The sequence below is a fragment of the Sinocyclocheilus rhinocerous genome, unplaced genomic scaffold (assembly GCF_001515625.1).
Source record: "Sinocyclocheilus rhinocerous isolate Xijiao unplaced genomic scaffold, SAMN03320098_v1.1 scaffold5130, whole genome shotgun sequence".
Lineage (NCBI taxonomy): Eukaryota > Metazoa > Chordata > Actinopteri > Cypriniformes > Cyprinidae > Sinocyclocheilus > Sinocyclocheilus rhinocerous.
The window spans coordinates 71587-84573 of record NW_015644613.1 but is presented as its reverse complement, the minus strand read 5'-3'; the positions used below and the strand labels follow the sequence as shown (position 1 = coordinate 84573).

Here is a 12987-nt window from a genome sequence, read left to right as displayed (position 1 = left end):
CCGCACCGGTCTGTTGTTAGGCAACCTTTAATAAGAGTGAGCCGCAGCTTCACAAAGGATTGTGGGACTGTGGGGGTGTTGAGAGGGGGAGGTGCACCAGGTTCTCTAAACGGCAGCACAGTCAACAAGAACAAGTGACACTCCTGTCATCCGTACTGCTGCACGGTATCAGCCCAGAGTCTCTCTCTCTCTCTCTGCTCTTTTATTGTCTGGAAGTCTTTCCATGTCCCTCCCTCCTCTGCCCGTCTCTCTCTCTCTCTGTGTCTATCAATATTTCATATGCCTCTTTCTCCTACGTGAGTGAGAAATGAATAAAAGGAAAGCGGATGTGTGAGGAATAATGGATTACAGTTGAGCTGAGCGGTTCTTCCGTGCTCTTCATGTGTAGTTTAACGCCACAGAAAACTCTAATACTAGAAATCGTATCACACTGTTCGCACTGTCAATACTATATTCCACACTGCTGCATTCAGTCAGCTGCGTGCCTGCAAAAAGAAAGCTGTTATTGATGAGGAACTTTAACAGTCTCAAGTTCTTGTCCGTGCTTAATGTACATTAATTTGTCTTAACCTACTGTATACTAAAATGAAGCTGAACATTTCATCACGGGATACCAAACATCATTTGTATGCGACACACGTTTAAGATATTCCATGCATACAGAAAATGTGTGCACTTGTAGTGCAGCAGATGTGACAGCGTAGTACAGTAAATAGAAGTACAGTATATAGGATGAGCAAACACTAGCGCTGAATACAAGGACGCAAAGCAAGATGAGCAGCAGGCAGACAGACTAAAGAGTTGATTTTAATTCGCTTTATTCACCATGTGAAAGAATTCTGATCCATCATCATCAAAACACTCGCTCACTATTAAAGTCTCAGAGTTTTGTGTTCATATTGTCATACAAAAGGAGGAATTCTCTCATTATTATATACACAATCTGTACATGTTTTCACTTGAGAATCATTTCAGAGATGTAAATGACGTAAAAATTTCAGTAACATATCAAAGTGGATGTAGTTCTTATTCCATAGTGAAACAATTCACTCATTCAGCCCGCATCCTCTTGCACTGCAGTTACCATGGGAACAGCATTGTAACACCATGGCAGTGCCATAGCAACAAGAGTATTTAACATAGAAGTCAGTGTCTTACGCACGCCTTTATCATCCCTGATGAGCGACAAATTCATCGATTGTGTGGAGAAAATAACAGATGGAGTTTGTACCGTAGCTATGTGAATAACAACAGGGTGTTTCTTACCTGTAGAATACTTCAAACCAGCTATACTTACCTTAGAATAATGAGAATATAGTAGTCAACAGAACGTTAAAAGTTGCTTATATATTGCGAATACACTAGAAAAATTATAACTACAGCTATGCGTAATAGGCGTATTTCTCTATGAACACAAGAAAATGTGATTTTCAAGCATATAGAGCTCAAGCTATAAGCATGGGGTTTTAGGAAAACTCAAACATAGATTACTGCGCTATAACGGGAACGCCGCCGGCTTCAACATACGAGAAGAAAACACCCTAAAACGCGTTGCTATAATAATAATAATAATAATAATATTAATAATGCTCTAAAAAGAAAAAAGTTTAAAGACATGGTTAGAGTTACTGTAGCTGCAGAAACAATACAAGAGGAGATGAAAGGTTATTCTGCAGTAGACCTAAAGCGAGGACAGGACCTCACGATAGTTAAACCTGTATGCTGGTATTTTTGAGGATTCTTCATCTAGATTCTTGCCAATAAAATATAAAATAGAACATAATAAAATAAAATTAGTAGTAATCCATCTGTCAAGAGTGCTATATTTAAAGTCTTAAAGTTGTATGATAGCTTTGTACGTGAACAAAAATTCCAATCTCATTCAAGTCCACATTCAGATTAGTGAATGTATCACATGCAGTGAAAAATGACTTAAAATTACACACAAATCAATCGTATGACTTTTTAAAATTTGAAATATAGTAATTTTGACCACTTTTATATTTACTTTTAAATATACTAATTTTCTCAGGTACCAGCCAAGATAATATTGTCCTTTGCAAGTTTTACAAAATTAATATGTGTTTCGCTTTGGTCACACTGTCATGTGTCTTGGTAACAAGGACAGGAAGCGCAAACAACATGCGACCAACCAGAGACTCGATAGACACACCCGAGAGAAATTCCGCTCTGGCTCCTACTGCGGCTTCACACGTTTGCACCTAGTTTAGCACAAAATAAAATATTCATCCATTAAGTAGTACAGCATTTTGCGCTTGTAGCAGAATATTTCAGACTATTATAAAAAAAGGACAGAAACAGTAAGAGGGAGGGGTTTCGACTGTGTGGTGTGCTGGAGAGCTCTGTGTGTGTGTGTGTGTGTGCGCGTGTGTGTGTGTGTGTGTGTGTGCGTGTGCGTGTGTGTGTGTGTGTGTGTGTGAGAGAACCTGGAAACCTTCTCCAGCAGGCGACCAGACGTCTAAACACAATTGAAGAGAAACTTAGCAAGGAGTATTTGGTACACTAATCAAGTAAACTAAACATGTCCACGACAGCACTGCTCAGCTCTGTTGCACTGCAGTTAAACGAATAAAGGTAAATCCTTAAAATGAAGCCGGTTAGGAGGCAGTAAACAATCAGAATTAAGTAATAAACATGAATTTAAAAAGCAAACTATCGCTTAAAATACCACTTATCATGAGTTATAATGCTTTTGCTAAATTTTGCATATTTTATGTTTTTGTCATTTAGTTTTGTTTTTATCTTTATTTTGGTTATTTGTTATACTTGAAAAAGCTATATTAAAGGTAGACCTTGATGGCTTATATAAAGAGAAATATAGTTACAACCAAAACAAAGAGAGGCGTTAATACTGTCATTTTATCCCTCGGTTTTCACCTTCTAAGCAAGAGTCACATGACATGAGTGTAACCAAAGGCGTATCAACAAGATTTCTCGTTAGATATGAAATATCACGGCAGTAGAGACTTGAATATAAATGATGGCATAAAACTCAGCAGAGGCTTGTGCACTTTCACTAATGCACGCGTGTTTCACGGCAGTCTACAGCATGGGAGAGGCTGTTGCCATGGATACATTAGGTTGATGCGGAGACTGGATTCATCACATTCAAATATCCCTAACGCTCAGTAAAGACCTCTAGAGCAGGGTCAGGAAAACAACAGACAAATGAAACCCAATTTCAACAACAGATTACCAGTCAGCAGTGTCTTCACTACGTCTCTGAGGTACAGTTATTACCCTGTTTCAAAAAAAAATCTATGAGCATTTATTATGCTTTCATGATTGTATCTTCACAAAAGACAAGAGTACAGGACAGGGCTGTTCTGGTGTGATGGCGAGGGATGGAGGTGAAATGGGCCATCTGCTCTCCTGTTCTTCTTCTTGCACACACTCGGCAGATGGACGTGCTCTTGTTCTCACCAGCTCGTGGAGATGAACCCATTGGTGTAAACGTGAACTTCACAGGAAATGACATTTTCAATTCTCTCAAGTTCTGCGTGTTCTGCTAAAATCTGGCTGTGGAGCGCTAACAGAATGTGTCTGCTCTTCACCGCTCTCCTTGCTCTTTCTCACACGTCAGACTCTATGCTAGAGAGTTTCTCATACACGTGTCCGTTGCTGCCGTTGAAAGGTCGAGGTGGACCGAGACTGAGCTTGCTGGTGTGGTGGTTCCCCAAGCACAACTCCGCAGGAAAGTGCGGAGCCAAGTTAGACATGACTCCTGAGGTGGCCGATGCTGGCAGGAAGGAGGTCACGCCCATGGGGCTGAGCAAGTCGCTGTGCTGCTGCTGCTTGGTGATGTAGTAGGATTTGGCACCATGCAGCAGACACTGGTCATCTCCAAAGGTAGGGATGAAAGGGTTGTGGTCGGTTCGGTCAGGATAGAGAGATTTGGATAAGGAGTGCGCTGGCCCCTCCATGAGTCCTCTTTCTCTCAGGTCCCTCTCGCCCACCGAGCGCCGATGGGGTGCATTCTCCCCCGCTCGGAACAACCCGAATGGCGATCCCGCGCCCCTCTCGGCGGCTCCATAGAACAGCGGGTCACGGTCCGTGTCCTGCTCGGGAACTCCCGGATGCTCAAATATGTGTGCGAAGGGACTAGAGGCATCTATGCAGCGCTCCCTCTCCTTGAGGCTCACGCTGCGCGGTGGCGGCAGTGCCCCAGGGCCACCGAACCCCAGCGGCACGCCCATCCCTCCTAACTCTTCTCTCTGCAGGTCCACAAAGGTGTCATAGGAATGTTGCCGGCGTAGCGGCTTCCCGCTGAAGGCCCTGCGGCGCTGCGCCGGCGTCTGACCCCTACTGCCGCCCATTTGCTCCAACAGGTGGTTACTGTCCTCGCTGATGTCATACAGGTTGCCTGACTTCTTGCAGGCTTCGCACCGCATGCAAGTGGCTGAACTTGGGCGGCTGCTCCCAACCCCTCCTCCACCCCCCGATGCCACACAACCACTGCCAACGTAGCCCGTCCCACCCATGTGCATAGCTCCACCTCCATGCAGGGTCGTCTGCTTGCTGCCCGCACTGCTGGCACGACAACTACGACATTCCAACTCACTGCTCCCACTCTTGCTGTCCGGCTTCTTGGGTTTACCCTTCAGGAAGTCATCCACAGACACCAGGCTGGTGCAGTTGCCTCCTCCTCCTCCCCCACTGGGACCATCTGTAAGATCCACATGCTCCCACTGCGGGATGCCTTCTTTGGGCCGGAACTGGTCCAGGTAGAAATCCCTCAGGCTTTCCTTGTCCTGTAACAGATATGAGGTTGAGCTCACGCCACCGCCTCGTTTGCGCTCAGATGGAGGTGAAGCCGAGCGATGCCCATGGTGATGATGGTGGTGGCCATGGTGCTGGCGGCGGCGGTAACCCAGCTCAATCTCATCGAGTTCTCGGCGGGACTTTGCCGATGCAGGCCGCTTCTTCAGGCTGTCTCTATACTGCTTGCGTTTCTTAGCATTGCCCTCTAGATTGCCATAGGTCACAGTATGAGTGGAAATGTCAGACACGTCAGAACGGATGTTTCCATCATCTGCACCGCCGCAAAACCGGTCGTGCCCTGCGATATATCCTGAACTGGATGCTCCGCCTTTGAAGGAGAATTTTCCGTACAGGTCGGCCAGTCCCTGCTTGAAGCCTGGCCCAGACGGAGGAGTCTGGCTCTGCAGCAGGTCGAATTTGCTCATGTTCCTGTGGGTCAGGGCAGAACATGGCTGTGTGCTAAAGATGGGGGCCACACCGCCGCCCAGGCTCTCGCAGTCAAACATGCCGCCCTCCAGAGAACTGCTGGAGCCCAGGCTGTGGGGCCCGTTGGGGCCCATCAGCCCCAGGGTTGAACCTCCGTGGTGGTGCAGGTAGTGGTCCTGGTACAGGTTACTGTCCTTCAGGTGCAGGTTGCCAAAGGTGCGCTCCACCTCACTGATGTAGTCGCTGAACATGTTGTCGTCGGGCAGGTAGGGGGCCTTGCAGTCTGAGTGTCCGGCCAGGCTGCGGCCGTGCTCGCTGATGTCATACACGGAGGACTCTCGGCGGATGAAGTCGAGTGCACTGTGCGGGGAACCGTTGACCCTGGAGAGAGATGCCATGTTCTTGGCGGTGCGCAGCAGACGCAGAATATTTGAGTGGGTGTTGTTCATGGTAGCAGAGGGTGAATTCAGTGATGAACTCTTATCTTCGATTTCAACTCCATGAATACAGCTATAAATCTCCTGAGAGAGGAAGAGAGAAAAGTTTCAGTGTTTAGAGATGCCGTAAACATGTTATTTCTAGCTTAATAAAGTCTTGAAACTGTATTTTGCACTACTCCAATGTTTAGCATAAATTGTGTGTTTTTCTGAGGAGTGCCTGTGCATGCTTTAGGGAGAGAACTACCCTGCTGATGGTGAAGGTGAGCCCTGGTTTCCCAGAACACACGCCAATGAAGCAGAAGCGCAGGTGCCAGTAGAAGACGTGTTCAGCGATGAAGGTGATGAGCGACAGAGCCATGGCAGCACCCAGCATGTAGAACACACCCGCCATATTGTCCACGTCCAGCTGACTGCTCATCACTTCATTCTTCTCATGGTGGCAGATCCCGGTGAGCCAGAGAGCCTCGAACTCCTCCATATCACCTGAGACACACACACATATTATAAAGGGTGATGCAATGCTCCTACACACTGGGTCTGTTACAACAATGTGTTTGATTTGTATTTGTAACAAAGGCTCCAGTAATTCAAAGCTGCTGGCAGACAAATTTGAAAAGGATCAAAACAAGGCAAAAACTCACCACCAAGAACAATGGGAAAACATGAGGGCTATCAATAAATAAGGCATCATGATTTAACTGAACACTCAGGAAGGGATCAGAGCATATCCAGGTTTAAAGCATTGTTTCTACGTTACCCGAAAATGGGGAACATTAGACCCCTTTGTCATGTGTTGATTAATTGCCATATGAATCTGTGTAAAATAGGACCAGGGAACATAGGAATGACTCCCAGGGAGCAAGGACAGGACAAAAACAAAAAAACTAAACTTAAAAAATACACAACCAAGCCATGCAAGTCCAAGAAGCAAAAGCGCATCAAAATCCAAACAACATGTCCAATTTCCAAAAATGCAACAACAGTCAGCCAATCATGAATTTTGTGATGAGCTCCTTGGATCACAGGACAATATTTCACAAGATTTACTAAATGCAAACATCATCATTTCTGCTTAAAATTTGAAAGTCATATTTTTTATTGGGCGCAGCATTTACACTGCATGACTGAGGGTTGATGGATTATTTATTTACTAGTGAACAAGCCGGCAGATCATTGTTTATCTGATGTAAATGACTCAACATGAGCAGTACCATCTCCAAAGAGCTGCAGGATGGCAAGGTCCACCTGTCTTTTCCAACCCGAGTCTTTCTGGATGGCGATGCCATAGCCGGTGGAAGCGAACACTTTCCCAGAGCCGATGGTGACCAGCTTACAGCCCTCATCTCTGCCCGCCATGTAATTCAGCACCGCGGCATCGTAAATGAAGGCATCCAGCTTCCTGTGATTTAAAACAGGACATGCACTCAGAACCTGCAGTGACTGTTTCTACAGAGATAATATTTTCATTAATGACTGATCAGAGAAGTGCCTCAGGTGGTTTCCCACACTCACCCTGTTTTTAAACTGTACAGCGCTTCATTCACGTTGCGCTGGTGGAATTTGACCATGTAGGAGTGCATCTCTCTGTAGTTATTGCGGATATTTCTCTCGGTGCTGCCATTCGGCACCGTCCCGAAGCGAAACGGCGGGGAGAAGTCATTGGGTCTCTGAAACTGAAGACAAACCAACAGCACAAGAGTTAGTGAATAGACAGACTGACCAGAAAAGTACAGTTGTATTTTCTATTGAAGGACCTTTTTGTCGCTGAGGCCCGACACCTGGTCCACGTACTCTTCCTGAATCATAAATGCAGCCAGGTTAGCAGTATAGCTGGCCAAGAAAATCACAGCAAAGAAGGCCCAGACAGACACCATAATCTTGCTGGTGGTTCCTCTGGGGTTTTGCACTGGGACAGAGTTATTGAAGACCAAACCCCAGAGCAGCCAGATGGCCTTTCCGACGGTGAACGACGGACCTCCGGCCTCTGAGAGCACAGAAACACAACATGAGGGACTCCATCACTCTCACTTAACACCTGAGAGAAGTGAAGGAGACATGCGAGTCTTTTGTGACAAGCGTGAAGGAGCAGTTTAGTAGCTGGAGATCCAGGTCAGAAGGGAAAAACAACACTGAATGCAACCCACCATATACTCCCTGTATCTGCTGTTGTTTATGTAACAAACTCTATGATATTTTGGTTCAGTTTAATTTGTCATTTGGAGAACCGAGTCAAATTAGACTGATGCCAACATGACAACAGTGTTTTTATAGTGGTTCGCAAAATATGCTGCTCCACAAGAATCCTCTTATAACGTTTGGGAACACAACATTCACCAGCAATCACCGACAACCAATATCACTAGATTTGTAATGAGAATCACTTTTAAAACTGTAGCCAATGGGTTTTGTGCCACTACCAAGGATCTATAGTTTTAAATACTCAATTAAATACTTAACAGCAAACAGGAGCTTTTAAAAATTAATTTAAATTCCGAATGCAATTTTTATCAGAAAAAATAGACTTATTCCTCAAATTGTTCATCCTTAATGGACAGGCTGTGTGACATGAACCATGAGCAAAACTACAGAAGAACTACATGGCATTAAAGTTCTGGAAATTACAATAAATAATGAATGATTCCCAGGAAATAGCTGCAGTATTTGTCAGCAAAGCTCCCCCGATGAGCTCATGTATGCGGATGTGGCGGCACTCGTTCTGTACCTCTGCCGTCGATGAGACGGCGATTGTAGCCCACGGGACTGAAGTATTCGAACACGAACACAGCGATGGCACAAACCAGCAGCAGCATGACGAACATCATGATCCAGACATCCGCACTGAATGGTTCTATGGACGGAGAACAGACACACTTCACACGTCAGCAGATACAGGACAGCAGAGATGAATAGACGGAAGAAGGAGAACGTCTCACCGAGGAACGCAGATGGAGACACGGTGCCGTTGCTCCGTGAGACCATGACGCTGATGCCCGTCTCTATGAAGGGCACGGAGAAATCGATGACCTCTGACCTCTCCTCATTGATGGTCAGCGAGCCGACGGCCATGTGAGCGTTCTTCAGCACCACCTGCAGACAGACAGACAGGTTAGAGATGGACAGACAGACAGACAGACAGACAGGTGAGAGACAGACAGACAGACAGACAGGAGAGAGACAGACAGACAGGTTAGAGACAGACAGACAAACAGACAGAAAGACAGAGAGACGGGTGAGATACACAGACAGACAGACAGACAGACGAGTGAGAGACAGACAGACAGACAGATGGGTGAGAGACAAACAGACAGACAGAGAGACGGGTGAGATACACGGACAGACAGACAGACTTATAAATTATTTAATTAAGTGTATGACCTTAGAAGACTTATGGACTACAATGCAAAAAAATATAATAATTTTGATGGTAAAAAGACTGTAAAAAAACCTGTTAATTGGTTCCTTACAATATATGTAGTGAATATATCATTTTAACATTCATTTTGGCATTTTTAATATCATTTTACAGAAAAATACTGTCAAATGTACAGTTTTTGGAAGTGAAAAAGAATAAGTCATATTATAATTCAAAGTCAATTTACATTCCCAGAATTATGTGTGACTCTTCAAATTTGATGAGATTAAGATTTTATGTTACATCGTATGTTGTTAAATAAAATAATAATGTTTATGCATTATTTTAGTGTTGTATTTGTTATCATGACGGTGTTTTGTAATTGTGTCTTTACCACCCGTTTTTATGGCAGCTGTCAGTATATTATAAAGGTATGAATCAGATTTTAATCTCTCAGCAGGTTAGTATTTTGACATTATATCGGTTTATGATTTTTAGTTTTTTGTCAATTTAAGTTCCATTTTCTAAAACTTGAAATGCTAAAATGACATTTTTTTTAAAACTCTAAATTTCACAATTTTTTTCACTCTTATGCTGCATTTTTTGGAGCTCACTGAATTAAAAATGGGTTAAACATCTTATTTTGTCTTCCAAGTACATAAAGTCAAAAAGTTTGGGAAGAACTAAATGATGATTTGGGCGAATTGTTAATTTAAGGGATTCCTAGAGCAAGACAAAGTAAATATGAGCTGAAAGCAGCAAATAATAATGAATGAAATGAGAAAAGATGAGAAATGGAATATTTCTGTAATGCACTACAACATCCATTTACCTCCGATCAAAGCCGAGTCACTGTTGATAGCATTGACTATGGGCTCACCCGTACCTACTGTACCCACATGATCTAACAGACAGAAGAGAGACAGACAGACAGACAGACAGACAGACAGAGGACAGACAGACAGACGGGTGAGAGACAGACAGACAGGAGAGAGACCGACAGACAGACAGATAGACAGGAGAGATAGCAGTTGTCAAATTTCTAGTGGTTTATCAGCCACCTCTACATTTGACCACTATAAAAATAGTACATCAATACAGTTCAAGCACGGTTGGAGAGGCAGGTTAGCTTCATTCCCAGCATTCATAGCTGCACTGTGTTGACATGAGGACAGATATGGAGACGTGAACAGCAGATATGAGACGAGAGATTCTAGATCAACAACAAACAGTAAGTGGGTTATCACACTGTCTCTCTCTGTCTGTCTGTCTGTCTGTCTCTCGCTCTCTCTGTTGGTAATTTTAGCTCTAAATACCTGAACTTCACTTCACACGATTAAACGGGGGCACGACCGTGTGTGTGTGTGTCTTACGATGGGATGGCAGTGAGAGAAACGTAGATTGAAATCAAGAGCATTTTTTAGCATAAAGACACACACAGCTGTCTAAATGAGGACATTGCATACTCTATTAAGACTTTGATTGTTTTTTTTTAAACGGCTAATTATAAACACTATCGACTAGCACAAACACACACAAACCCTCACAGACAATGATTACAGTTCCTGGCTTCATTTATAAAAGATACGAGCCGTACCTCTCCCACCATCCCGTTCCACGTGCCGTTGATCTTCTTGCCGTGTTTGCCGTTGGTGACCAGATAAAGGTCGTAGGTGAACTTCACAGACTTGGCGATCTTCTTCAGGATGTCGATACAGAAGCCTTTACAGCAGCGCTTGATGTAGATGCCAGAATCCCCCGTCTGATTCCTGACAGACAGACAGAGACACACGTGAGTGATCTGACAGATCAAGCGTTAGTGATCAGATCAGTGAAACCACATACGATGACGTTAATATGATGTTAATACCAGGTGGAAATGCTGTATGGTGATGGGATCGCTGAAAACACGTTTCAAGAGAGAATGAGTGTGTGTGTGTGTGTTTACAGTGATTTGAGCTGCTTGCGGCAGGGAACCGTGTTCCTCATGCAGGTGCCGCTGAGTGGATCCACGTCCTCCACCATCACGAACGGAGCCTCCTCCAGCGAGACAGACAGGAGAGAGACAGACAGACAGACAGATAGACAGACAGGAGAGAGACAGACAGACAGACAGACAGACAGAAGAGAGACAGACAGACAGACAGACAGACAGACAGAGGAGAGACAGACAGACGGGTGAGAGACAGACAGACAGGAGAGAGACCGACAGACAGACAGATAGACAGGAGAGATAGCAGTTGTCAAATTTCTAGTGGTTTATCAGCCACCTCTACATTTGACCACTATAAAAATAGTACATCAATACAGTTCAAGCACGGTTGGAGAGGCAGGTTAGCTTCATTCCCAGCATTCATAGCTGCACTGTGTTGACATGAGGACAGATATGGAGACGTGAACAGCAGATATGAGACGAGAGATTCTAGATCAACAACAAACAGTAAGTGGGTTATCACACTGTCTCTCTCTGTCTGTCTGTCTGTCTGTCTCTCGCTCTCTCTGTTGGTAATTTTAGCTCTAAATACCTGAACTTCACTTCACACGACTAAACTGGGGCACGACAGTGTGTGTGTGTGTGTGTGTGTGTGTCTTATGATAGGATGGCAGTGTGAGAAATGTAGATTGAAACCATGAGCATTTTTTTAGCATAAGGACACACACAGCTGTCTAAATGAGGACATTGCATACTCTATTAAGACTTTGATTGTTTTTTTTTAAACGGCTAATTATAAACACTATCGACTAGCACAAACACACACAAACCCTCACAGACAATGATTACAGTTCCTGGCTTCATTTATAAAAGATACGAGCCGTACCTCTCCCACCATCCCGTTCCACGTGCCGTTGATCTTCTTGCCGTGTTTGCCGTTGGTGACCAGATAAAGGTCGTAGGTGAACTTCACAGACTTGGCGATCTTCTTCAGGATGTCGATACAGAAGCCTTTACAGCAGCGCTTGATGTAGATGCCAGAATCCCCCGTCTGATTCCTGACAGACAGACAGAGACACACGTGAGTGATCTGACAGATCAAGCGTTAGTGATCAGATCAGTGAAACCACATACGATGACGTTAATATGATGTTAATACCAGGTGGAAATGCTGTATGGTGATGGGATCGCTGAAAACACGTTTCAAGAGAGAATGAGTGTGTGTGTGTGTGTTTACAGTGATTTGAGCTGCTTGCGGCAGGGAACCGTGTTCCTCATGCAGGTGCCGCTGAGTGGATCCACGTCCTCCACCATCACGAACGGAGCCTCCTCCAGCGTCACGATGGACAGATGATCGTCCTCACGGCTCTCCGTCCCAGAGTACAGCTCGAACCGCGGCCACACGTGAAACTTCATCGACAGAGAGCCGTTCTCCCACTTACCCACCTGCACACACACAGACATTCTCAAACTCACGAGCATCTGCTGGTCGTTCACATGGAGTGCCAAAGCAGAGCTGCTGAACACAGAATCACGTCTCAAACACACTTACTCTGTCCCACTGTCTGTCCTTGTTCAGCAGGATGATCACCAGTTTGGGGTGCATCTGATAGCCGTCCTCACTGAAGGAGAGATTCCGGCCCTCGAACGTCACGTTCATCAGATACCTGTCATCCACAGACACGCTTACTGATCAAACACTGCTGCAAAATAATGCAATAATAATAAATAATAAAGCTAATGAGATATAATGGTAATAATAAGAAAAATAATACTAATAATGAAGAAAAGAAATCATAAATATAATAATTAATAAGGGGGGAAAAATAATAAAGAAAAAACAAGAAAAGAAAAAATAATTAATATTAATATAGAACAAACTGATAAATAAAAACCTGCAATGATCGCTGTCATCTGTCTATCAATATTTGTCAATGTTTATATGGTTTCATTGTGTGACATATGTATTGTGTTGTTATGGCAACCACAACCACTGCAGCTTCCAAACTCCTCCCCTGTGTTACCATGGAAACCATCATCGAGAGAGAGAGAGA

General features: G+C 44.3%; 1 protein-coding gene across 2 annotated transcripts in view; it reads right to left on the bottom strand.

Moving 5' to 3' along the window:
- Positions 1-2765: 2765 nt before the first annotated feature.
- Positions 2766-12987, bottom strand: part of LOC107758357 (glutamate receptor ionotropic, NMDA 2B-like) — an 11503-nt gene continuing 1281 nt past the window's right edge. The window contains exons 3-13 of one of the 2 annotated variants that reach the window (XM_016576066.1): positions 12486-12600; positions 12260-12379; positions 10949-11037; positions 10598-10769; positions 8582-8735; positions 8371-8496; positions 7403-7632; positions 7161-7321; positions 6860-7047; positions 5893-6131; positions 2766-5729 (exon numbers count right to left, since the gene is read on the bottom strand). In XM_016576066.1, coding sequence (XP_016431552.1) covers positions 3594-5729; positions 5893-6131; positions 6860-7047; positions 7161-7321; positions 7403-7632; positions 8371-8496; positions 8582-8735; positions 10598-10769; positions 10949-11037; positions 12260-12379; positions 12486-12600 — 3730 coding nt within the window. In that variant the 3' untranslated portion in view covers positions 2766-3593. Of the gene's footprint in view, positions 5730-5892; positions 6132-6859; positions 7048-7160; positions 7322-7402; positions 7633-8370; positions 8497-8581; positions 8736-10597; positions 10770-10948; positions 11038-11819; positions 11992-12170; positions 12380-12485; positions 12601-12987 lie in introns of both variants that reach the window. The other variant, XM_016576067.1, reaches the window with a different exon arrangement.